The sequence below is a fragment of the Talpa europaea genome (assembly GCF_964194135.1).
Source record: "Talpa europaea genome assembly, chromosome: 10".
NCBI classification, from domain to species: domain Eukaryota; kingdom Metazoa; phylum Chordata; class Mammalia; order Eulipotyphla; family Talpidae; genus Talpa; species Talpa europaea.
The window spans coordinates 97,028,535-97,052,681 of record NC_140077.1 but is presented as its reverse complement, the minus strand read 5'-3'; the positions used below and the strand labels follow the sequence as shown (position 1 = coordinate 97,052,681).

At 45.7% G+C, this 24,147-nt stretch overlaps 1 protein-coding gene across 1 annotated transcript; it reads left to right on the top strand.

Moving 5' to 3' along the window:
- Window positions 1-1,061: 1,061 nt before the first annotated feature.
- PNMA2 (PNMA family member 2) lies at window positions 1,062-2,156 on the top strand (the record flags this gene model as incomplete). Its single annotated transcript, XM_084245574.1, has 1 exon — window positions 1,062-2,156. One exon carries the CDS (start codon window positions 1,062-1,064, stop codon window positions 2,154-2,156), a length of 1,095 nt encoding a protein of 364 aa, XP_084101700.1.
- Between the last annotated feature and the right edge of the window lie 21,991 nt (window positions 2,157-24,147).

Genomic DNA, 24,147 nt, shown 5'->3' with positions numbered 1-24,147 from the left:
TCTAAATGTTTGATTAATTTCTAACTGGATTTTTAAAACAAGGAAATGAAATGATAATATTATTTAATAGATTAAATTTTAAAAGATTGCACTTACTATTTTTAGTGAGTGCATTGACTAGCTTCATCCTTGGGTGTTACCGAGCCATAAGAATACACTGTCATTATTTATGTGTAACAGGGCAACTTGGCTTGGCTGGACCTGAGACCTCGGCACGCCACTGTATGGAGTTGGGTGACATCTTCCTTGTTAGAAGCTGAATAAGTAAACTCCTTAACTCTCAAGGGTCATTCTGGATCACATAAACAGGTATCTAGCCACATCTCCTGATTTCATTCTTCTTGTGGGAAAGATTTTGAGTCTAGCTCACAAACTGGGGCTCAGCATTAATCACCAGGTATGATGAGATATGGGGCTGGGAGAACCAGATTGCAGGACGGTTCCCAAGAGAAGTTAAAGTCACTGTAAACAAAGCAAATACAAATACAATGTGAGGCAGCAGCTCCCCCTTCCATCCTAAATAAGAGTGCAAATGCTTCCTGGGGAGGAGAGGGCTGTGTGGCAAAACTAACGGTTGTTTCACTAGGAGTCAAAGCCGCTCTGCTGTGAGACTTCTCTCCAGGAGTGCTGGGTGCCCGAATAGAAGGTGTTTCCCCACTGACTAGAAAGAGGTAAAGCAGCTGTGACCAGACAGTGGTGAAAGTAGCTCTGGTGGTGAAAGAAGTGTCAGCACCGCCCTGGGGCTGCTGGCATCTGCAGGAGAAACAGCAGCCTTTGGACTACAGTGCCTTGGGCAGTGACGCTGCCTCACCTGAGACACTAATCACCCACTTTGGGTCAGGTCTAGAGCGGACACAGGAAGTCCTGACTGTGCCCTTGGACAAGAAAGGGTTGTTGGTCCAGAAGACTGCTTTTGGAGTAACCGGACCTAAGACTAGCTGTTCACTGGGGGGTTACAGGATTAGAAGCTCATCCAAGATATTCTAAGCCCCAAGGCTCTGCCTATCTGCACCACACTAGTTGGCTCCTGTAGAGTTAGAAAGAGTAAAAATATTCGTGCAATGGCACTGGCACTCTTGGAGGACTGGTGCAGGGTCATGAGTGTGGATGATCATAAATCCCTGATGGTTATGGGGATCCCAGTGGACTGTGATGAGGCTGAAATTCAGGAGGTCCTCCAGGAGACTTTAAAGCCTCTGGGCAGGTATAGACTGCTTGGCAAAATATTCAGGAAGCAGGAGAATGCCAATGCTGTCTTATTGGAGCTGGTGGAGGAAATGGATGTCTCAGTGATCCCCAGTGAGGTTCAGGGGAAGGGAGGCATCTGGAAAGTGATCTTTAAGACCCCAAATCAGGACACTGAATTTCTGGAAAGACTCAATCTTTTTCTAGAAAAAGAAGGTCAGACAGTTTCAAGCATGTTCCGGGCCCTTGGGCATGAGGGTGTGTCTCCAGCCACTGTGCCCTGCATGTCACCAGAGCTATTGGCCCATTTGGTGGGACAGGCAATAGCACATGCCCCGCAGCCTCTGCTACCCATGAGATATCGGAAACTGAGGGTTTTCTCAGGGAGCACTGTGCCCGCCCCCGAGGAAGAGCCCTTTGAAATCTGGCTGGAACAGGCCGTTGAGATAGTCAAAGAGTGGCCAGTAGCAGAGGCAGAAAAGAAGAGGTGGTTGATGGAGAGCCTGCGCGGCCCTGCCCTGGACCTTATGCATATAGTGCAGGCAGACAATCCAGCCATCAGTGTGGAGGAGTGTTTGGAGGCATTTAAGCAAGTGTTTGGAAGCCTGGAGAGCCGGAGGACCTCCCAGGTGAGATACTTGAAGACCTATCAGGAGGAAGGAGAGAAAGTCTCAGCCTATGTGTTACGGTTAGAGACCCTGCTGCGGAGAGCCGTGGAGAAACGGGCCATCCCTAGGAATATCGCAGATCAGGTCCGCCTGGAGCAAGTCATGGCTGGGGCTAGCCTTAGCGAAATCCTCTGGTGCAGACTTAGGGAGCTGAAGGACCAGGGACCACCTCCCACCTTCCTTGAGTTAATGAAGGTTATCCGGGAAGAGGAGGAGGAAGAGGCCTCTTTTGAAAATGAGAATCTGGAAGAACCGGATGAGGGGGAAGGCTACAGCCACTGGGATAATGAGGCAGATGACTAAAGCCCAATGCAGGGCAGAACCCACAGCCCGTGGGCCTGGAATGTCTAGTTTGCCAGGCTCTGGCTTTGTCAGTATTTGTGTCTTTTATGTACACGATGAAAACCAAGGCATTTACTCCAGGCCTTGATTCACCTGTCTAAGAAACAGCATCTTGGACCCTACACAGTTTATTCATAAACAAAGATGAAGTTCCAAATATGAAATAGTCTAAGGGAATCTAAACCACCCATACTAAAGAGTTCCTTAAGCTCCCCCAAATAGACCAAAGCTTACCCATACCGTAGAAGAAAGAACTGATGTGAGGGGCCTTCCTGGTGGCGCAAGGGGTTAAGCACCGCACTGTGAAGCTGTCCGCAGCCTCTGCAGCACGAGTTCGATCCCTGGCCAGCCGGGGAGCTACCCACATGGCGCAGCAGACCTTTCCTGACTCGCCCGCTGCTCCCCTCAGCAGTGTTTTCAGTCAGTCTGCCTGTTCTGCTCCCCGCTCTTCCTCTGGTGAATCCTCTCAGCCTCCTGTACCTCTGGCCTGTACCCCAGTTCTTGTATGCATAAATAAATAAATCTTTAAAAAAAAACTGATGTAAGAAAAAACTCTTGGTATCTATTTAAAACTAAAGTGGTTTGACTCATCAGGTGTTTTTCTCACTCAAATCAGCAAATTTTGAGTCTCTAGCAGTGTGAGGACTGTTCAAGTACAACATTCGGAAACCTATAAGCATGGGCCATGCTCTCAGGGGCCTCAAAGTCTCATTGAGGACCTGGCCTTGACATGTGAAAAGCTAAATAACTTTATGTATAAATACGTCCCCAGTGCCAGGAGACATGTCATTACCAGCTGAGTCCAACCATCTCTGCCTGGAGATTTCTTTCTTTCCTTACTTGGGAAACACTTGTCCATCCCTTTACAGATAGACTGTTTCAGGCACTATGTTCTGGCCCCAAACCACAGACGACTCAACCTAATCCCTGCTTCAAGAGGTGCATGGTGTGGGGGACATCCTCAGGAAGGACAGATGTCTGCAGACAAGGTGGAGAGTGGGCATGTGCAGGCTGTTCGTAGGTTTAGTAAACAGATGAGAAAAGATGTTTAGTGGTGACAACAGGCAAAAAGGAGAGGACAGGAAGCCACAATTAATTGAGGGATTCCAGTGTGCCAAGTGTTCTATGTATATCTCATTTAACATGTCCAGCAACCTGGAAGGAGTACAGCTTTGCTCTTATTGAAAAAGAAAGAAGGGCCTCCCCTGGTGGTGCGGCGGTTGAGCGCTGGGCTGGGAAACTTCTTGCAGCCTCTACAGCGCCGGCTCAATCCCTGCCCACGGGGCGAGGGTCCCACATGGCGCGCAGACCTCTCCTGCCGCCCGCTGCTCCCCTCAGCAGTGTACTTCGGTCCTTCTGCCTGCTCTGCTCCCTGCTCTGGCTCTGGTGAATTCTCTCACCCTCCCACGCTTCTGACTGTACACAGTGCTTGTATAAATAAATAAATAAATAAATAAATAAATAAATAAATAAATAGATAAATAAATAAATAAATCTTTAAAAAAAAAAAAGAAAAGAAAAAGAAAGAAGCTGTAGCTCAGAAGAGTTCAGTGATCTGTCTCCTCCGTATCAAAACACCAACCATCATTTTGACTCAAGCTAATCCACTCCATGCCACGAAACTGGTTTTCAAAGTGTGCTCTGCAGTTCTGCAGAGATTTTCCAGCAGTCCCATCTTTAAAATGAATTTTGAACTTTTAAAAACTCTGGAAAATGGCAGGTAGACTCAAATGTGTTGATGTCCAAATTTTAACACATTGGCATTCACAACAGGTTCGCTTTTGTTTCCAGATGGATTTGTTTTGTGCAGACCTTGGAAGAAATGTTCTCTTGCCATATGTGAGCATATATCTGAACTCCTTTCAACTGTTCATAGATTAAGGAAGCTATAGCACCCTTGGGCATTTAAGTCTGGCCGGTGTGTGTCCTGTGACGTCAAGTGGGTAGTAGAACATAAATGAGCCTGATTCAATTAAAAGTTGGACAAGTCTCTCACACAGTTGACGTATATTTGTAGCTTTGTGTTTACAAAAGCACGTTGCTTAACTTCTCTAAAAGTCACTTTCCTCATCAGAAAAATAGAAAGGAATAGAATAATGTTGTTGCAGGATTAAATGACTTAATGCCTTTTAAGCACTTAGCATGATGTCTAGAACATAGAAAGCCCTTCATACATGATGCTTATTTTCTGCTCAATGCATGTGCTCTATTGTTTTTACAATTGTACAGTAACAAGTAAATATGTAGTTTGTTAGTCAAGTTGTGACAACATTGCATTAGAAACTCATAGTTCTTATTGTAAGCTAAGTGCTTATTGTCTATTATCTTTGTGATAAATATTCCAGCAACTGTTGACTGTTGTTAGTAATTTGAAACTATAAGTTATTCTTTCTGATCACAGATAAATTTTAACTGAAGAATATACTGAGATTGTAAGAAAAGCATTTTGTAACAAAAAGTAACATTTGTGATCAGTTATTCAAGTTATCTTTTCGGTACTCTTCAGCCAAAGTGATACAATTGTCCAATACGCCCTAATTTCATGTATTTTTGAATTCATGGAAATGGTCTCATATTCATTTATCAACAGTATGCAAAGTAAAATGTTGTAAATGTAAAGTTATAAAATAAATACATGCCATTAAAATTCTGAGTTTCTTCTGCTTCATGTATTGTGGTTCTGTATCAGCTACTACTTGAATCTCATTGCTAAAAACAAACAAGAAAAAAAACTTTGAGAAATAAATTTATAAAATCAAGCGAAAACCAAAAGATCTTGAACTCTTCTGGACAAGAAAACCTGAGAGCAAAATGCTAGAAAAAGAACTAAGACTTTGTCTCCGGGGAGGAGAGAGAGCTCAGTCCGTCCATCATTGATTTCCTTTTAAAATACATGGAAATGACAGATGGAAGGCAATTCCCTCAGAGATCTCCAACTCACTTAAGCAAGTAACTACAGATAAATTCACCAGCCTGTATTCTGAACAGGGCAAAATGCACTAAAGGTAAAATGTTGCATCTCTTGGATGAAGTCATTTTTTACTGTCTAGAGGGGAAATTCCTCTTGCCTTTGGCCCTCTTAAAATTATTTCTCTTTTTCTTTTCTACAGTGCAGTGGGGAGCATTCTTCACTGGACTGTTCACAGTACCCATAGACCCAGCACAAGATAGTGTCCTGAAGGACTCCTAACACTCTCTCCCAGTCCCTTAAGCAAAAACAGCCCAGGAGATCAGTCTCACCTTATAGCCTCCAAGGCTACATACACCCTTACTGATGATGACTTCTCCCACATCCATCCTCAGTGCAGTACTCTCTGATCATCAGCTGTTTCTTTGCTCTCATTTCCGTGCTACACTGTGCTGGTCTTTGAGCCCTTGCAACACACTTAATGAATATTCCATGATGCCTTAAAAGTCTGGCCTACATCATCCATCTTTGCAGGATACCCTGTGCTTAGATGCACGCTGGCAGTCTACTGCTCTCGGAGTCCCTTGTGTGGGAGCTCTCAGGAGATTGGGAGCTTTTCTTTGGGCTCACCATCATTACTTCACTTGCAAATGCATTTTCGCCTTCCTGGGATGTGCTCACCCACTATGCCCCACACCCAGTATGCCCCACACCCACTGTGGAGTAGTCCTGACAAGCCTTGACAGGATACTGGCAAACAGTCATATGTAGAGAGGAGCCCACTTGAGATTGAATCTGGCTGGGTGTTCTCTTAGCTAACAAGAGGAGGAAAAAGTTAATTGTTCTAAGCCATGTCCAAGGTCCTAAAAGTCAAGTCTAGGAAAGCAAAGAAGGTTAGAAGCTAGAATTTTGAAGGAGTGGAGCCTGAAATTAAACACAGCAGTGAAGTCAGAGTATCTTTTTTTAAAAGATTTATTTATTTATGCATACAAGAGCTGGGGTGCAAGCCAGAGGTGCGGGGTAAGGGGGTGAGAGGATTCACCAGAGACAGAGTGGGGAATAGAACAAGCAGGTTGACTGAAGTACACTGCTGGGAGTAGCAGGCAACACAGGAGAGGTCTACTGAGTCATGTGGGTCAGCTCCCTGGCCTGGGATCGAACTCGTGCTGCAGTAGGTGGCGATTGCTTGATAGTCCTGGGACTTACCACCTTGCACCACCGGGGAGGCCCTCAGAGTATCTGAGGCAAGTCTTATCACATGGGTCTGGAACACTTTGGATTTGACTGGGAAAGAACTTCACTTTCTGAGAGATTCTCTCGGAGGGGTTCTGTGCCCATAGTCGGGTCCTCCCAGCTAGCCTTCCCACGGTGGCAGACCATGACTTGTCCAGACTGGCATTATTATTCACTGTTGTGCCCAAGTGGCCTCTGACATCCCAGAAGGAAATTTTCTTAAAAACTAGAGTAATTTCAGAAGGCAGTGCCAAAATCAATTCTAGCATAAGAGAAAAAGGTATAGGATTTCAAACTCTTAGGACACCAGCTGGAGCCGCCCTTTAATTGTCTGGGCTGCCTTAAGCAGCAGCTGAGACTTTTTCCCCAGTGTGCCCCTCCTCCAAGCCCCTGTGAGGGGAAGTTACCAGAGGGAGGTGCCATGGAGGCCCCCAGGGCAGGCAAGGAGGCTCACCCCACTCTGACTGTCTCAGACCGGCCCTGCTCTGCTCTCCCAAGACAGTCCCACTGGAGGCCTTTTCAGTGGTTCCACCCAACGGCTTTCCCAATGAGCTCAATTATTTAAATAAAGCTTCATTGAAACAACACACAACTATCACAACTTATTTTTTTCCCAGCCTCAATGACAAAGGTTGTACGTATTTAAGGACAACATGATGCTTTGATACTTGTGTGCATTGTGAAATGAGCTCCGCAATCAAAATCGTTAACATAGCTATCACCTCATCTAGTTAGAATTTCTTGTGTGTGTGTGTGTGTGTGTGTGTGTGTGTGTGTGTGTGAGAGAGAGAGAGAGAGAGAGAGAGAGAGAGAGAGAGAGAGAGAGAAACAATTCCAATCTACTCTCAGCAAAACAGTGGATCTGGCAGCTCCACCCCCTGATGTCTTGCATGGGTTGCTGGCTCCTAGGGGCAGAGTGGAGCATGTAGACATTTCTCTAGGGAATTCCTGGGGCTCTGACCCCATTCTGGCTTCATCTTTTCTATGAGCTTCAGACTCAAGCCATGAGGCCTCGCTCTGTGTGCCCACCTCTGCAGCTTTCCAGCAATGCACCCTCCATCCCAGAGGCCTGAGGTTTCCTTTTCTTGGCCAGAATTAAGATTCAATAATTTATTGAGACATTTATGAAGTGACTTCATGCTTAGTTCAGTCCCAATGGCCAGGACACAAAGTGGAAGAAGACAGTCTCCCAACCTCAAGGAATCCTGGTAGGGGCCTCATATACAGTAAAATGTGGAAAAGGTAGATGGGAGGAAGAAGCAAGGACACAACCACGGGTGACCCAAAGCACCCTAAACTAAACTCTCCCACCTATCTCTGGGAACTGTTGCCGTAAACAGTGGATGGCTGGGACTGTGTCCAGGAAGATGGACACAGAATACTGTGTCCAGGAAGAGAAGAGACTTTCAAACTCCCCGAGGCACGTGCTGACACTGTCCAGTGAGGGCAGTGAGCTGGCCAACTTGCTTGCTGAAGCCTGTCCTTCTCTGCACAGACTGTGAAGTATAATTAATTGATATGGACTTTCCGGAGCTCCAGTCTGACAAGTGAAGACTCTGCAGCCCAATGGAAGTCCTATTAGTGTGCTCGGGCTGCCGAAACAAAATGGCACAGACTGGGGGGTTTAAGCAATAGAAATGCATTGTCTCACCGTTCTGGAGGCCAGAAGATGAAGGTATCATCAGGCCTCGTTTCTCTTGAGGCCTTTCTCCTGGAACTGTACACACTGTCTACGACTATATCCTCACATGGCCCTTTCTCTGCATGCACACATCCGCTGTCTCTGAGTACACAAATCCCTTCTTAGAAGGACGCCAGTCAGATTGTCCTCTAATGGCTTCATTTTAACTCAGTCACCTTTTAATGCTCTAGCTCCAAAAAATAGTCACATTCTGAGTTCCTGGGGTTAGGGCTTCCATGGGTGAATACAGGGAGACTTGATTCAACCTAAAGCAGAAATCAAACCTGGGTTTCTCCCTGCTTGGCACAGTGGGGACAGCAATGAAGGGCAGGGTCAGCGAACCTCGATCCTCCGAGGGAAAAGCGCTGCCAAAGCTGCCAGAGACACAAAAAAGGAAGCCAGCGCTTCCCGAGCAGGCACTGTTGCTCAGAATGTGCGAACATGGCCCTTTTCCAAAATTAGAGCACTCTCAGCTTCTGTGTTGCTCTAAATAGCGCCTGTTGATGCTGCTGTCAGCTCTTTTCAGACCTCTTCCTTGGCATCTTTTAACCCTTTAGGGCGCACCAGCAGGGCCTGGGTAGAGGGACTTTTGAGTTTTGCCCTTCTGGACAGCGAGAGCCCCCTTCCAGCCTGTCGGCTCACTCGTCTGGGTCTTCTCGCCTGTCTTTTCTGATCTCATTGTCAATGCTGGCCATTACTCCCAAGAAGAGAAAGGCGGGGGTCTGGCACACCGAACAAGAAATTATTTCAAAGAAAGCCTGTTGCCATGGAAACTGGTTGTCAAATGCTTTTCTGCGCGGGAGGTGTCAAGAGAGGGGCCACAGCTTTTCCTAAGCACTGGCTGCCTTTCTCTTTAATTTGCAACAAGAACAATGAATGATTGCAGTGGGGGTGGGGAGAAAGCACTCATCTGTCAGAATGTACCCTAAGCGTGAGCCAGGGGCTTAAGGTATGGCCTATTCTAATGGAGCCCCAAATTGCAACCCGTGGGACGAGGGCAGGGGACGTGCTAGAGACGGATGAGGAAGCAGTGAGAAGCCACCTCAGAAAGATCAGAAAATGTTCCCAGGGCTTCTACGGTGCCCTCAGCCTCTGCGAGGCTGGCCGGGATGCAGAGGAAGTCAGACCCGGCCTGTAGCTTTGCAGAGCTCAGTCTCATTGGGGAAAGGGAAACAAGACCCACAGAATGAGAGGAGGGACACAGTCGAATGCATGCTAAAGTGATGGCCCTGTCTGCGCTGGCGATACTGCCTAGATGGGTGCCTACTCGGAGCACTGGGTGGCTGTGCATGACTTCAGTCTTCAAGAGCTGTTCCCTTTGTTTGGGACCTCTGCTCCCATGGCAGGCATGGTGGGGCACTGCTCACAGGGTCCTTCAAGCAAGCTCTGGCCCAACCACCAGCCCGTGGTTGGTGACAGCCTCTGGCCATTCATTCCTTCAGGTCCACCTCAGTTTTGGAGTCAAAGTCACTTTCCTTCTGGCGTGGTTGGGGCAGAGACGGAGCATGGCACAGCACGAATTCCTGGTCATTCTCTCCACCCCCCTCCAGTGGTTATTTGCTCCACAAGTCCCAGTGGGCTGGCAAGATTCAAACAGAGTTCTGAGTGCACCAGCCTGCTCCATCTAGCTTCCTGCCTTTCTTCCTATGTCTGTTTCCCTGGGGACTAAACTAGCAGAGCTAATTGTTTACCAGTTACGACTATTGGGGGTCTACAGCTTATCAAAGAATAGGGCAGTGAAGGCGCCTTAGAGAGGTTAGTGCAGATGTGCTTATCTTTTTGACCTCCAGGACACCTCAGAATCTAGAAAATAAAAGCTGTTTGTTTGTTGTTATTCTTAATGCTGGCAATGGATGCAAGCATCAGTGACCTCTAGATCCAGTTTCCAGAGGCAACAGAGCCAATGCCTGGTGTGCAGGCGTTGCCACCCACCAAGGGCGCCTGAGCCCAGTGGCACCCAGCACCCAGGGGCAGTGCCGGGTTCCTTCTGACCGTGGTATGATTTGTTTCTGGGCACAAAACCTCGAGCCTGGCTCCTCATCCTTTCTGGAGAACCTAAGAGCTGCCCAGTATCTCTTTCTCCAGCCCCTTTCTTCTGTTTTTCATCATTAAGAACCTGTTGTGATTTGGGAATGAGGTGACATTGGATGACAGGACATGACTTTCATTCATGAGGAGATGGGAAATTTTGAATCTGAAACACCATAGAAATGAGGCAAGTCCCAAAGAGAACTGTTAAAAATGTAATATTAATCATATAAATGATAAATATTAATTAAAAGGAACTGTAATCATTCAAATATTCAAAGCCAATTCCTGCCGAGCTGCTCTGAGGAAGGATGCATCTGGGTAACCAGGGATGCGCACGCAGCTCTCTGCCCTTATGGACCCAGCTTCCTCGGAGTCCCGGCCCACCTTGCTTGCCTGCTCCTGGGCACCTGCTTGCTTTAGTGAGATCCCTGTGAGCAAGGAAGGGAAAAGTGGGAGCTACGGATTGAATTATGTCTCCCCACTGCAAGCACCACAAACGTGTATATCAAAGTCCCAACCCCAGTATCTCAGGCAGTGACTTTCTTGGGAAATAAGGTCATTGCGGATGTGATTAGTTAAGATGAGGTCATATCGGAGTAGGATGGGTCGCTGCCCCCGTGTAACATCCTTACAAAAAGGGGAAATTTGGAAAGAGAAGCACACAGGGAGAATGCTGTGCGATAATGAAGCAGAGAGCAGGGTGAAGCACCTACCTGCAAGTCAAAACTTGTCAGCAAACCACCAGAAGCCAGGGGAGAGGCAGGGAACCGATACTGCTGACAGCCGCTGGAAAAAATCATCCCTGCTGACACCTGGATCCCAGACTGATAAGCTACCAACTGGAAGGTCCATGGGCCTACTTGTTCAGAGCTGTTACCAAGGTTTGATTACGGAGACATGATAGGTTAAACCATTGGCCACATTATTGAGTTCAATTCCCAGTCCCTCTTCCTTCCCTAAGAGTGAGGGGAAGGAAGACTACAAGTTCCAACCCTCCAAAGATGGGGCTGGTTTTTCTGACACCAGACCTGTCCGGAAGCTATCCAGGGGAACCTCCATAAGGCACCTTGTTAACCTAAACTCAGGTGTGGTCACAAGGGGTTTTAAATAACTGTAAGTAACCAAAGGTGCTCCTTTGGCTCAAGAAATGACATGGGTTTTGCAGCTCTACACCAGGAACTAGGGGCACCAGTGAGGCCATTTCCACCCCAGCAGATACACCAGGGCCCCACACCCCAAAGTGGAGCTGGCCTCAGGCAGCCAGCTCAGAGCGTGGGCCTGGGGAACCAGAGGATGCAGCAGCACGAGGAGAGCTTACTGTCATCCCTACACGAAAGCTAATCTCAGTTCTTTATCATCCAACAGCCTGCCTTGTTCAGCCACACACCTCGCCCCAACCCCGGGGCTCACCTAGGCTTTGGGGCCCTCGGTACAGCATGTCCCTTTGTCCCGTCCATCCAGAACTACTGCTCTCACGCTGACTCTTGTGATCAGTCCGCTGACTCTTCCTGTCCTGAAGGCACCCATAAACCACCTCTTCAGGTTTCAGGCCGCTCCCTGGCTTCTGTCCCTGAATGGTCAAACATGACCTCAGTCACTTGGGACAGTTTTCCCTCATCAGGAAACAATCCTGTCCTGTGTAGGCCTCCACCTCACTGCTGCATCCTCTGGTTCCTCAGGCCCATGCCCCGGGCTGGTTGCCTGAGGCCAGCAGCCTAGAATGGTACCAAAGAAAGAAGCCTCAGCAGATCTGTGCCAGCTCCATGTTCCCAGGGGCCCTGGGCTGGCTGTGGGTCATCCCATGACAACTTCATCCAGTTGCATTTGCTAGGAATAGAGATATTTTAATAAGGAGGACAAAAGAGCAACCGTCTGATTTTGGAACTCCAGGCACAATGACAGCTGGTGAGAGAGATATTTGGGGGTAGAAGATGTCGCTAAAATCGCACCTCACAGAAGCCTGCCTGTGCTGCCTCATCAGCCATCAGTCCTGATCTGAATACCACACCCTTTCAGAGACCAGAAGGGATCTGCAGTGCAACTTCACTTTTTTTTTTTATATAGATTTAGTTACTTATGCATACAAAAACTAGAGTACAGGCCAGAGGTTGGGGGGGTGGTGAGGGTAAGAGGATTCACCAGAGACAGAGTGGGGAGCTGAACAGGCGGATCCATTGAAATACACTGCTGAGGGGAGCAGCAGGCGAGACATGAAAGGTCAGCTGCGCCATGTGGATAGCTCCCTGGCAGGGGATTGAACTCATGCTGCGGTGGCTGCCAATAGCTTCACTGTGTGGAGACTTAACCCCCTGCACCACCAGGGAGGCCCAACTTCACTTTCTTAAAATGAATGACTCTGTAAAAGTTGAGCTAAATATACAAAGAAAAGGAGAGTGATAAGATTGTTCCGGGAATATCAGAAACATCAACTATAAATGCAATTAAATGCACAAAGGGGACCTTCAATTTACTTTTGCTGGCTAGTTCTGTCTTTGCATCACACCTCGCTCAATATACTTTTTCTTTAAGATCCTCAGAGAATTTCATGTTTTTGTCCATCCTCTTATGGCAAAACAGAGCAGAGGAAACAGGATGCAGGTGGATGAGTTCTAAGATGCAGAAACTGTTATGCCCAAGGGATTAGCCAGGTGCTGAGAATGTCATTCAGCTTCAGGGACCATAGAAGGAAGACACAATTTGACAAGCAATTTTGAGTCCTAAATAACAACTGTTCCGGATCACAGGCCAGACAAACAGGTGGCAATAAGGGGAAGAGGATCCGAGAAGAATTAGAAAGGAAGAGACTAATACTTAACTCCCCATATGCAGAACACTGTGCCAGGAACTTTACAGATGTATTTCGTTTATTCCTACAACCATCTCTAAGAGATAGTTCTATTTCACATGGAGGAAACTAAGGATCAGCAGTCACCCAACTGACAAGTCACAGGGATGGAAATTGACCTTAGATCTTTAACTCAGAACGGAACGATACTAAGGCATCTGAGATGTCAATTCAAAGCAGAACCCTGGGTCATAGGGCCTCAACTGCAGTTCCAATCCTTAGGATGTGGGCTAGAAAGAGAAATGTATTGTTCTCTAATGATAGGACCAACGTACTCAAGAGTCACCAGGGAGGAAGAAAAGGGCTTCCATTAATCCGGCATCTTGAAGGCTGAGTTCCACCATAACAGCTGGAGCCACTTGACTTCCTCCTGCCTAGGGCCTGACTCACTTGTAATTGATCATTTTCCCACTATATGTCTTCCTTACTGGGCTGTGAGTTTCTTAAATATTCCTTGTGTCCCCAGCTGCCGGTACAATACCTGGCATTGGCTAAGGCTCCCCATATATGATGGTGGGAAGTGTGGATGTATGTATGTATGTATGGATGTATGGATGGATGGATGGATGGATGGATGGATGGATCCTTCACTGAGGTGCAGCACTGCCGACACTACTGCAAGTCAGGTAGTAACTAAGAAATCAAGTTATCAAGAAAAGCTGGAACTTCCCAAAACCCTGTGGATATTCATTCGTTGGTGCCTTTTTAGAATTTCCTCCCAGGAGTCTCTGTAATTCTAAGTGGGTTGGAAGGATATGAGCTTTAAGCCCACACACACTTGGTTTTATAAGAAAACACAACATCTCTGTTTCTAAGTACTGAAAACTGACCTGATTTCATGTTTCATTTCGGCTGCCTTTTGTGTGTATGGTGGGAGAGGCTGTAAACCGTGAAAGCTGGTAGAGGGAAGATTCTGGGCTTCTCAGGAGCATCCACCACATTGTTTCTCTCCAAGGCCACAGCGAGTCTGGAAGCCTTGCATTCTCGCTCTGAGATGTTCCCATGGAAACCACGCTGTGCTCTGCATACAGAAGGGCAACTCCTAGCACTATCGGTCCTGGCTCCTGCAGAATAGAGTGTCTGAGTTCTCAAACTGCAAATAAGGTATCAGAAGGAAAAGCAGAAAAATTGCTTCTCCATTTCCAGGACATACACCTTGCTCCTCCCTGCTCTCCCCCTGTCCTCTCAGTCACCCTGGTGGGAGATTTGCCAGGCCCCCAATCACCTGGAGCACAGACCTCCCCTGGCCTGAGTGATGGATCAGACAGGCATCTGCTAGGAAGGTTAGAATGTTAATTGCACGCTGTCGTGTCAGGAGGAAATGAGTTGGGGCTGAGGGGCAGAGAAGGAATTTTGCATTCAACAATGTCTTTGATGCATTCTATAGCGTAGACAGATGACAATCAGGCATAACCAGGAGAAGAAAGACAAAGGCTGCTGCTTTCCTGGACAGGGAAATGAGGGCCACCCTAGCTAACCCCCCAACTTCTGGTCATCCAGTCAGACTTTTAGGTAGGAGCCATGGAGTTGCCATCTTTGCTTCTAATGCTAACTTCATCTGCCACCCACTAGCTATGTGACCTTGAGTCTGTATGACCTTCTATGTCAGATGAGGTTCTTGCAGTTCAAAGCTGAGGCGTTGTATGGGAGCCTCCCAGCACAGCACCAGCATGAAAAGGCACTCCCTCTTCACACACCACGCTGTCGAGAGAATTGGCATTTCCTCTTTTGAAATATCTCTCAGCATGGCCCTCTGCCCCACCCATCTATGATCTGTTTATGTGCTCCAGCAGAGATCAGAATCTACTGGAAGAACACAGGGGTCTCTGGAGGGATATCAGGATGGAAAACACAGCCTGTCCTCTTCAGGGACTGGAACCAGGACTGGGAGAAATGGCCTCTGTCTCCTTGTACACTAGCCTCTCTGTCCCTTAGCATGTCAGCCCCACCCTCCCTTGCAGTGGCAGGAAGAGCCAGGCCCACCTTGGCGTCACGTGGTCTTCTAACTCGTACAGTTTAGTAGGAGCTGGAGGAGGGTCTGCGCCAGCCACCAGTTCCAAGAAGATCATCTCATCCACCCACATGCAGTCAGGAGCCACCCTGCATCCAATCAACTCTGCCCAGAGACAGTGCCAAGCGTTAGACTCGCCCCTTCCTCAAGGAGAATTCTCAGACAAGGGGGCATGGAATAAACGGGCACTCAAAAGCATCCTCTGGCTCCCCCAAGCCCTCTTTAGTGCATTTGTTTCAGCCTTTGGATAGAAGACTCAGCAGAAGGTCTGGCCCAGACTTTCTCAGAACATGGGCCCTGCCCTTGATAAGACAGACGAGTTCCCGGGAGAAACAGGGGTCCCCATCTGTGCCCATCAGACGTTGACTTCATCCATAAGCAAAAGGAGATGGAGTGAGCCAAACTCAGCAACTTCCTTCCTGGAGTCAGATGGTCGGGTGTGGAAATTCAGCTCTTACAAGTGTGTGTAGATTTTGGCATCTGGAATACCCAGGGTTCTATAGGAATGGGGATGATGTGAAATCGGAACTAGATTCCAATTATGAAAAGATGGGAGAGAGAAACATTATTCCACTGTACTAAATCTTTTCCCAGAAAGCCAGAAGTCAACCAGCCTAGCTGAGTTTAATAGAACTCACGTTTAGGGACAATTTTTTGTCAGTATTATTTGGTCACCCTCAGAAGACAGCCGAGAGGATAAGTCCTGCGTTGAGAAGACTATGGGGAAGTGATTCCTCTTGTCATTCACTCATTCAACATTTATTGAGCACCTGCTCTGAGAGTGACAGTGCATTAGACACTGGGGAAGGAATGGAGCCTGGGGTCCACAGTGACACGGCACTGCACAGATGTCACACTGCTTAAGACTGACGTGGGGCTCACCTTCCTCAGGGGGAGCACCTGTACCAAGAGAGGCGGGTTTTAGAGTCCCAGCCAGGGAACAAGATTCCTGGCCAAGTGATGCTTGACCTGAGTTATGGATACTGAGAAAGGATTTTTTTTTTAAGATTTATTTATTTATGCATACAAGAACTGGGGTACAGGCCAGAGGTGGGGGGTAAGAGGATTCAGCTGAGACAGAGTGGGGAACAGAACAGGCAGACTGACTGAAATACACTGCTGAGGGGAGCAGCGGGCGAGGCAGGAGAGGTCTGCTGCGCCATGTGGGTTGCTCCCTGGCCGGCTGGGGATCGAACTCTTGCTGCAGTAACTGCAGATTGCTTTATGGTGCTGATGCTTAACCCCTTGCATCACCAGGGAGGCCCTGAAAAAGGATTTTAATAGGAGGAAACTGTGCAAAGAGTGTGCGGTGTGAGGAGCTCAGAGTGGGAGAGACTAATTCAAGCCAATGTGAGTGGAGCAGGGAGCGTGCAGAGACAGTAGAGGTTTTACTCATTCTGAGAGCAAGAGGCTGATGTGAAGAGCTTTGCAAGATGAAGAGGTAGCTCTTATCCCACTTACTGCCGTGCAGATGAGAAAAGTATCACCGGATCTAGGTGGTTGTTGTTGATGGTGGCGGTGGAAAGAAGTGAATGGACCTGGGGAAGCTTTTGGCGCAGCCCTGCAGGACATAGAAAGGATAGGAGAGGATTGGTCGGGGTGACCCTGAGGCTCTGGCTGGTGACGTGCAGAGACAGGGGCCACTGCAAGAACGCTAGAGTCGGGGCAAGAAGGAATTGATTTGGGAGCATGTTAATACTGAGGAGAACTCAAAACTCTCTTTAAAATGATATGGGCGTGGAACTCAAAGGATACAATTGGGCGTGATCTGCAGTTACATGCAAGCTGTAGATGTGGCTTGATAGAGGGGCTCTGGGGAGAACAGGGAGGGAAGGGAGAGCAAGACCGCTGCCTGTGTTGTCCACGCAGGGGCAGTGCGGCCTGGCAGGGAGGCACAGAAGGAGCTTCTCAAGGCGGCAGAGGCCAGGGCCGTGCAGGACCACGAGGCTGAGAATGAAAATGCACCCAAACCAATATGGTTCTCCCTTAATGTCATGACATAACGTTGTCGGTAGGTTCTTCGAAACTGACTTTAAGTAAAATTGACATATTACAAAGGCAATTTTACCGCAGCCTAATTGATGTAAACAAGAGTTAAGTTTCTGTGGCATATTTCTAGTCACAAAAATATCACGAAACTTCTGAATAAAGACCCAAATCAGGACCTTTATGGTGGCGTGAGGGGTTAAGCACTGCACTATGAGGCAAACCGCAGCCTCTGCAGCACAAGTTCGATCCCCGGCCGGCCAGAGAGAAACCCACATGGCGCAGCAGACCTCTCCTGTCTCACCCGCTGCTCCCCTCAGCAGTGTACTTTGGTCAGTCTGCCTGTTCTGTTCCCCGCTCTGTCTCTGGTGGATCCTCTCACCCCCCACATCTCTGGCCTGTGCCCCAGCTCTTGTATGCATAAATAAATAAATCTTTGAAAAAAAAAGACCCAAAACACTTGTAATATGAAATGGCTATTTGTATTCATTTTCCAACCCTCTTATTCCAACAAGTTCAGGGTTGCTGGTGGCTGCAGCCTCTCCTAGCAGCTCGGGGCACAAAATGGGTGGGAAGGGTGGTATGTGAGTTTAATTCTATCAAAATAATACATGCACATAATGTCAAATGTATAGTATAGTACCATTTGTATAGTACAAATGTATAGTACATTACCCCTCCTCAAAAAAAAAATCCCCTGCCCTAAGTCTTAATACTCCCTGCTTCAAATTCTTTCAACCTTCGGTCTTCCTCTTCTCCCTGTATATTTACATAAAATACAACTATTTCTTGAATTATAAAATTGTAGATACCATCTATTGACAGTGTACTTGGAAGGCTTAGTTTTTTTAAAACACCAACACACTCACCCCATTTCTATCACGATTTTAACTAATTTTCATCTCAATGAAATATTTCATTATGCTTTCATTAAGTAATAATCAAATAGTTACAACATACACATGGCTTGTACCTGAGCCATATATAGTTCCCTTCAGTATTTCCCTACCTTTACAACTTTCCCCTTTGATTTAATGGGTGCTTCTGCTTTGTTTTTGTTCTGTTTATTTACACTTTGGCGTAGTTTTATATATACCACTCACTAATTTTGGCCCCAAAGTCTCCAAAAAACTGCAAAACTCCCCTGAATATAAAAATCTTTCAGACATTTTTTTCCTTAGCGACATAGCTTCCTGCAGTTGTTCTCTCGGCCTGCTTCATTGTCCTAGGAATTCCCTTTGTGTTTTTCACATATCACATTCTCTGCTTCCATCCCATACCTTTCTCTTGAAGAGAAGGTCTCCCCAAGATGTTCACAACAGGCCTTCCCAAGATGCGTCAGCTTGGTATGTGGAGTTATCCTGAGCTGAGGTCAGTAGAGGCCTCGTAGGCCCACAAGAAACTTTTACCATCCACTTCTTAACTACCTAGAAGAATGAAAGTTAGAGCTGCTACCCAGAATTAAGGTTTTTATCAGAAATAAACTCTTTTTTTTTTTTAGAGATTTATTTATTTATGCATACAAGAACTGGGGTATAGACCAGAGGTGTGGAGGGTGAGAGGATTCACCAGAGACAGAGTGGGGAGCAGAACAGACAGATCCACTGAAATACACTGCTGAGGGGAGCAGCAGGAGAGACAGGAGAGGTCTGCTGCGCCATGTGGGTTACTCACTGGCCAGCCGGGGATCGAACGCATGCTGCAGTGGTTGGCAATAGCTTGATAGTGCTGTGTCTTTAACCCCTGAGCCACCAGGGAGGCCCCAAAAGTAAACTTTCTAAGAGAGACTTAGCTTCAAGGCAGAACAAATATCTAATCATTGAATATCTCTCTGGTCTTCGTCATATGAGTCACCCTCTCCTGTGACTCCCCATCCTGGTTCCTTGTAGCCCTGGGTCCCTATCCCTTTCCTCAGCTCAGGATAGGACCCCCATTCTGCCTCACTGTCTTTGGAGTCCATGTCTAAATAGATTCCCCATATGTCTGTAATCAGATTTTGTTCTTGTCCTAATCTGTCTAATGTTTATTAGCCTGAGAAGAGCCCAGAGAGGAGGGAGGGGAAATTTCTTCTCCTTCTGACACTCTCATATGAGTTGAGTAAGTCCTTCGATAACTTCCAGAGATAAGGGTATGGGAAGTTCTTTATTTTATTTTTTACTGAGCATGTGTCACAGCGCCTTCATTTCCCCTCGCACTTGATTGATAGTTTGTATGATACAGGATTCTGGGTGTAAGATCATTTTCCCTTGAGATATGAAGGCATCAGTGCTTACTGTTGTTTAACTGAAAACTCTATCACTGTTCACATATTCAACATTTTGCTATGTGACCTTGTATTTTTTCAAGTAAATTTTTGAGTCTTTTTATTTATAGTCCTAATGTTCTGGGGTTTCATAAAGATATGCTTTGGTTTGGATCTCTTCATTCATTGTTGTTTTTAGGGTGGCCCTTTTTATGTGGACACAGGACCTTCAGCTCTAGATTGTTTGTTTTGTGCTGTTTTTTTGATAATTTCTTCTTGTTTTTTTTCCTTGTTCTCTCTTCCTGGAGTTCCCACTAGACATAAATTTACTCTCCTAGACCAGCACTCTCATTTTCTTAGACTTTCCCTCCCATTTTCTAGCCCTTTGGTTATGCCTTCTAGAATTTTCCTTAACTTTATGTTTCATTTGTATTTAATTTTTATTCCTATTATTACATTCTAATTTCTAAAACCTTTTCTTATTCTACAAATATTCACTTCAGCCATCCTGTTTTTGTCCCAAGAGGTCAACCATTTCTTTGATCTATCTGACGACTTTGGTCACATTTTTGTTTGTGTTTTGCCCCTAATACTGTTTCTTTTTTCCTCTGTGTTCCTTTTCTATGTTTGCCTTGGCCTCTGTCTTTTATTCAAGTAGCATTCCACAAATGTCTGGAAATCTTGGCTGTCTGTACTTTATTAGTAAGGCACAAAAATGCCATCTGACAGCTCTGGGTGTGTAGACAAGACGTGTTGATTGATGGTCTTCACCTCCTGAGACACACAGGAAACCCAGTCAATGGCAGCTTTTAGAGTTCTTTTCCTCAAGCCTCTCCCTTTCTCCAGGGGGAAAAGGTTTATTCTAGTGGGCCAGAGTGCAAGGCCCATAAAGGGGGTGGTAAGGGCGCCCTCTATAGTTTCTAGGACTCAGGCCTTAGAGAGGTGGTACTTCCAGTGTCAGCAAGGCCTCAGATGACAAAGCAGAATAAAAAATATGCTTAGCCCATTCACTCACTTACCAGCTAAGGTCCTTCCTGCAGCACTACATCCCCAATGCCCTACCTTCCTGAACTGATAGGAAGCTGGGTGAGATCTGAACCTGTCCAGGAAGGATTAGGAGGACCTTTACCTCAAATCAAGATCCTGGGTGCATGTGCACAGACTGCAGGCTTCCACCACTTTCCAGCTGCCATGGGAGTGGAGATTTTAGTGAAATATCAAAGAGGCATGAGATAATACTCACCAACCTTGCTGACTCACTGGAAGAACAGGTGATTTCCTCCCCTTTAAAGCCTCAGGCCATGTCAGAAAGAGCTCTGGCCTTGAAGTAAAGGAAGGCTGCTTTCAGGTCCTACCTGTAGCACCTTAGAGTTTGGTGAATTGAGACAATTCACTCGACCACCCTCGTTTTTTAAATGGAGATGAGGGGCCTTCTTGGTGGTGCAAGGGGTTAAGATGCAACCTATGAAGCTCCCTGCAGCCACTGCAGCACAAGTTTGATCCCCGGCCAGGGAGCTACCCACCTGGCACAGCCAACCTCTCCTGACTCGCCCACTGCTCCCCTCAGCAGTGTATTTCAGTTGCTCTGCCTGTTCTGTTCCCCACTCTGTCTCTGGTGAATCCTCTTATTCCCCACCACACATACACACAACTCTGGCCTGTACCCCAGTTCTTATATGTATAATAAATATATCTTTAATAAATAAATAAATGGAGATGATACCTGCCCAGCTTTCCTGAGTCAGGGTTGTTGCAAAGCTCAAATAAGATAGCATGAAGAGCATTTGTAAACCACTCACCTAGTACATGCACAAAGAATGGTAACCATTATAAATTCCTCCACTTTGTCTTCCTTATCTAGTCAAGATTTGTCCCAAAGAAGGATTAGCACTTCCTCAGTGCTTGGAATAAGGAGGTTAATAAATATTATCAGACTTCAAGACCTGACCTGGCTCTTGGGTTACATATCTAATGAAGTGAGAGCAACAGATGGCAAATACATATATGAGCAGATGCACAGCATGGTATATCATTAAAGAAATGCAAATTAAACCCACAATAAGATACCAATATACACCAATTAGAATGGCTAACATCCAAAAATCTGACAATACCTAATGTTGACAGAGCAACAGGAATTCCTATTCATTGCTGGTGGAAACGCAAAGTGGTACAGCCTTTTGAAACAGTTTGATAGTTTCTTATAAATCTAAACATACTCTTATCATACCAACCAGCAAAAGTGTGCTTTGGTATTCACCCCAAAAATCTTACACTCTTTTAAACTTGAGAAGGGCTGTTATAAACAGTGAGTTGGAGGAAACTGGGAGTTGGAAGCACAGTGGCATCTCATTCGCTGGGTTAAGGATTCTCCCATTGGCTGAGCTGTTACTGGGCAAGGAGAAGCCCTCCTTCCTCCCTCTGCGGCAGCAGAGCCTCGTGACTTCCTGTCTGGGCTGCAAGGCATGTCTCTTCCATTTGGCTTCTGTGTGTGTGTGCATGCGTGTGTGTGTGTGCTGAGTGTGCATGCATGAGAACCCTCTGCTCGTCTCCTGACTTCAGTTAACGATGTGTCTGTTTATTCATTTTCTAGAAGCACCCCAGACAAGTAGGTGAATTATTGTGCTATATCCTAACAATGGAATGTTACCCAGTATTAAAAATAAAGGAGTTGTCAAATGATGAAAAGAGGAAACAAATGCATATAGCTAGTTGAAAGAGGGTGTGCTGAACAGGTTATATACTGCAGTATCTATAACATTCTGGAAAAGAAAAAACTATGAAGAAAGTAAAAAATAAATAAATCCGTGGTTTCTGGGGTGGGGAGGAGAGTAATGAATAGGTGAGACACAGGGAACTTTTAGGGCAGAGAAACTTTTGTGTGATATTGTGCTTATTATATATATTATTCATATGTTACTTTATATACTTGTTACTGTATATACTTCAAATTATACACTTAATAAAAAATTCATATACTTTATATATATGAGGTTATATATATGAGGTTATAATTCATATACTTTATATATGAGGTTTATATTTATATTTTGAGGTTATTTATGAGATTATTTATATATGCAGTTATTTATTTATATTTTTAGTAAGATTTATTTATTTATGCATACAAGAACTGGAGTACAGGCCAGAGATTTGGGGGGATGAGAAGATTCACAGAGACAGAGTGGGGAACAGAACAGGCAGATTGACTGAAATACACTGCTGAGGGGAGCAGCGGGCGAGTCAGGAGAGGTCTGCTGCGCCATGTGGGTCACCTCCCTGGCCAGGGATTAAACTTGTGTTGCAATGGCTGCAGGTAGCTTCTTAGTGCTGCATCTTAACCCATTGTGCCACCAGGGAGGCCCCTATATGAGGTTATTAATAAAATATGTTTATTTTTCCAACCCCTCTCTACCCTCACTTAATTTTTGTGTACTCCATTTTCAACATCTGAGAGACATGAGCTTTTTAAATTTTCCATTATGATTATGGATTCATCCATTTTTCCTTACATTCTATTATTTTATGTTTGAAAGCTGTGTTACTAGGTGTATAAACATTTATAGCCATTATAACTAGCTGGTTAACTCCAACTTTTATAGATAAAATAAAATTCTTATATTGTAACTATGTAGGGGTTAGATGTTAAGTGGACTCATTATGGTGATCACGTCTCAATACATGCAAATATTGAATCATCATGTTGTACACCTAAAACAAACATAATTGTTATATGTCGATTATAAGCCAATAAACACTTCTAATAATTTTCACAATGAATTCTATTTTTATCTGATACATTCTTATTATTAACATTTGTTTAAAATATCTTTTTGTCATGTTTTATTTTCAACTCTCTTAAAACTTTTTGTTTTCAGACAGTCTCCTATAAATTCTAGTTCCTGGATTTGAGGTTGTGTTTTTTTTTCCTTAACTCAATCTGAGAAACTTAGAATATTTAAACCCATTTTGGGGAGCTTAGAGCCTTTCCATGGCAATGCAAATCACCCTGTGAAGGTAAAGTTCTTCCAAGCCTAAGTTCAAGTCTGCTTACTGTGTCTGGTTTGACTTTGGCCTGAGGGAAATAAAAACAGATAGCTGGAAGAGTAGGATGCCAGGTCTAATTTGTTTCTAAATAATCGAGGCCCTGGGCAACGATCCAAGTTCCATTCCAAATGTTACCAGCATCACCAAGATTTCAGCCAAAGGGAGTCTGGAAGTTGTAAACTGTACCAGTTTCAATCAGGTGTAAGAAGTACAGACATGAAAACGACTGTCATGAAGGACTGTCATGAAATTTTTTATACTCATGCATTCCTAAAAATGTGTGGCATGGTACCCCACGGACCCCACACAGGGCCACATGGGGAAGCACGAGGTCAGTCAGGAATCAGAAGCAGCCTGGGGAACACAGGAGTGGTGGGGGCCTTTATTGTGGCTTTGAGGGAGGGTGTGTGAGCGGTGGGGAGGTGGGGAGGAAAGCAAGGCAAGCAAGAGAAACAGGCTTAAGATTGGCTGATTTGGATCACTGTAGCTGGCTCTGGGCCTAGGGGAGTTGAGGGGCCTATGGATTTGGGACTGGCTGGTTTGCATATGAAAAGCACACTTGCAGGCTAGTCATTACTGTTTCTAGCAATTGGTTAGCTCTGGAAGGAATACTGTCTCCCGATCAGTAAGACCCCAGATGTCAAATCATCAGAAAATGTCTGATTAATATATGTCTCAGCTCAAAATGGGAATTGAAGATAAGGAACAAGGCCAAGGTGCTGGCAAGTTAGAAGATAAGAAACTATTATTTGGAGAACCTACTAGTTCTCCAAAGTCCTTAGGGATGCTTTCAAGAGGCTGCCACCAGTGGGCTAACTCCAGCCCTAATACCTTATGCTTCATAGCTCATTAGATGCCTGATGTTTCAGAAACAAAAAAACTGTGTTTCCCCCTGGAACACCTGCCTCTTAGTTTCCTCATAGCTCATGTCACACAAAAATAAGGACAAGTGGTTTTACCAAGAATTT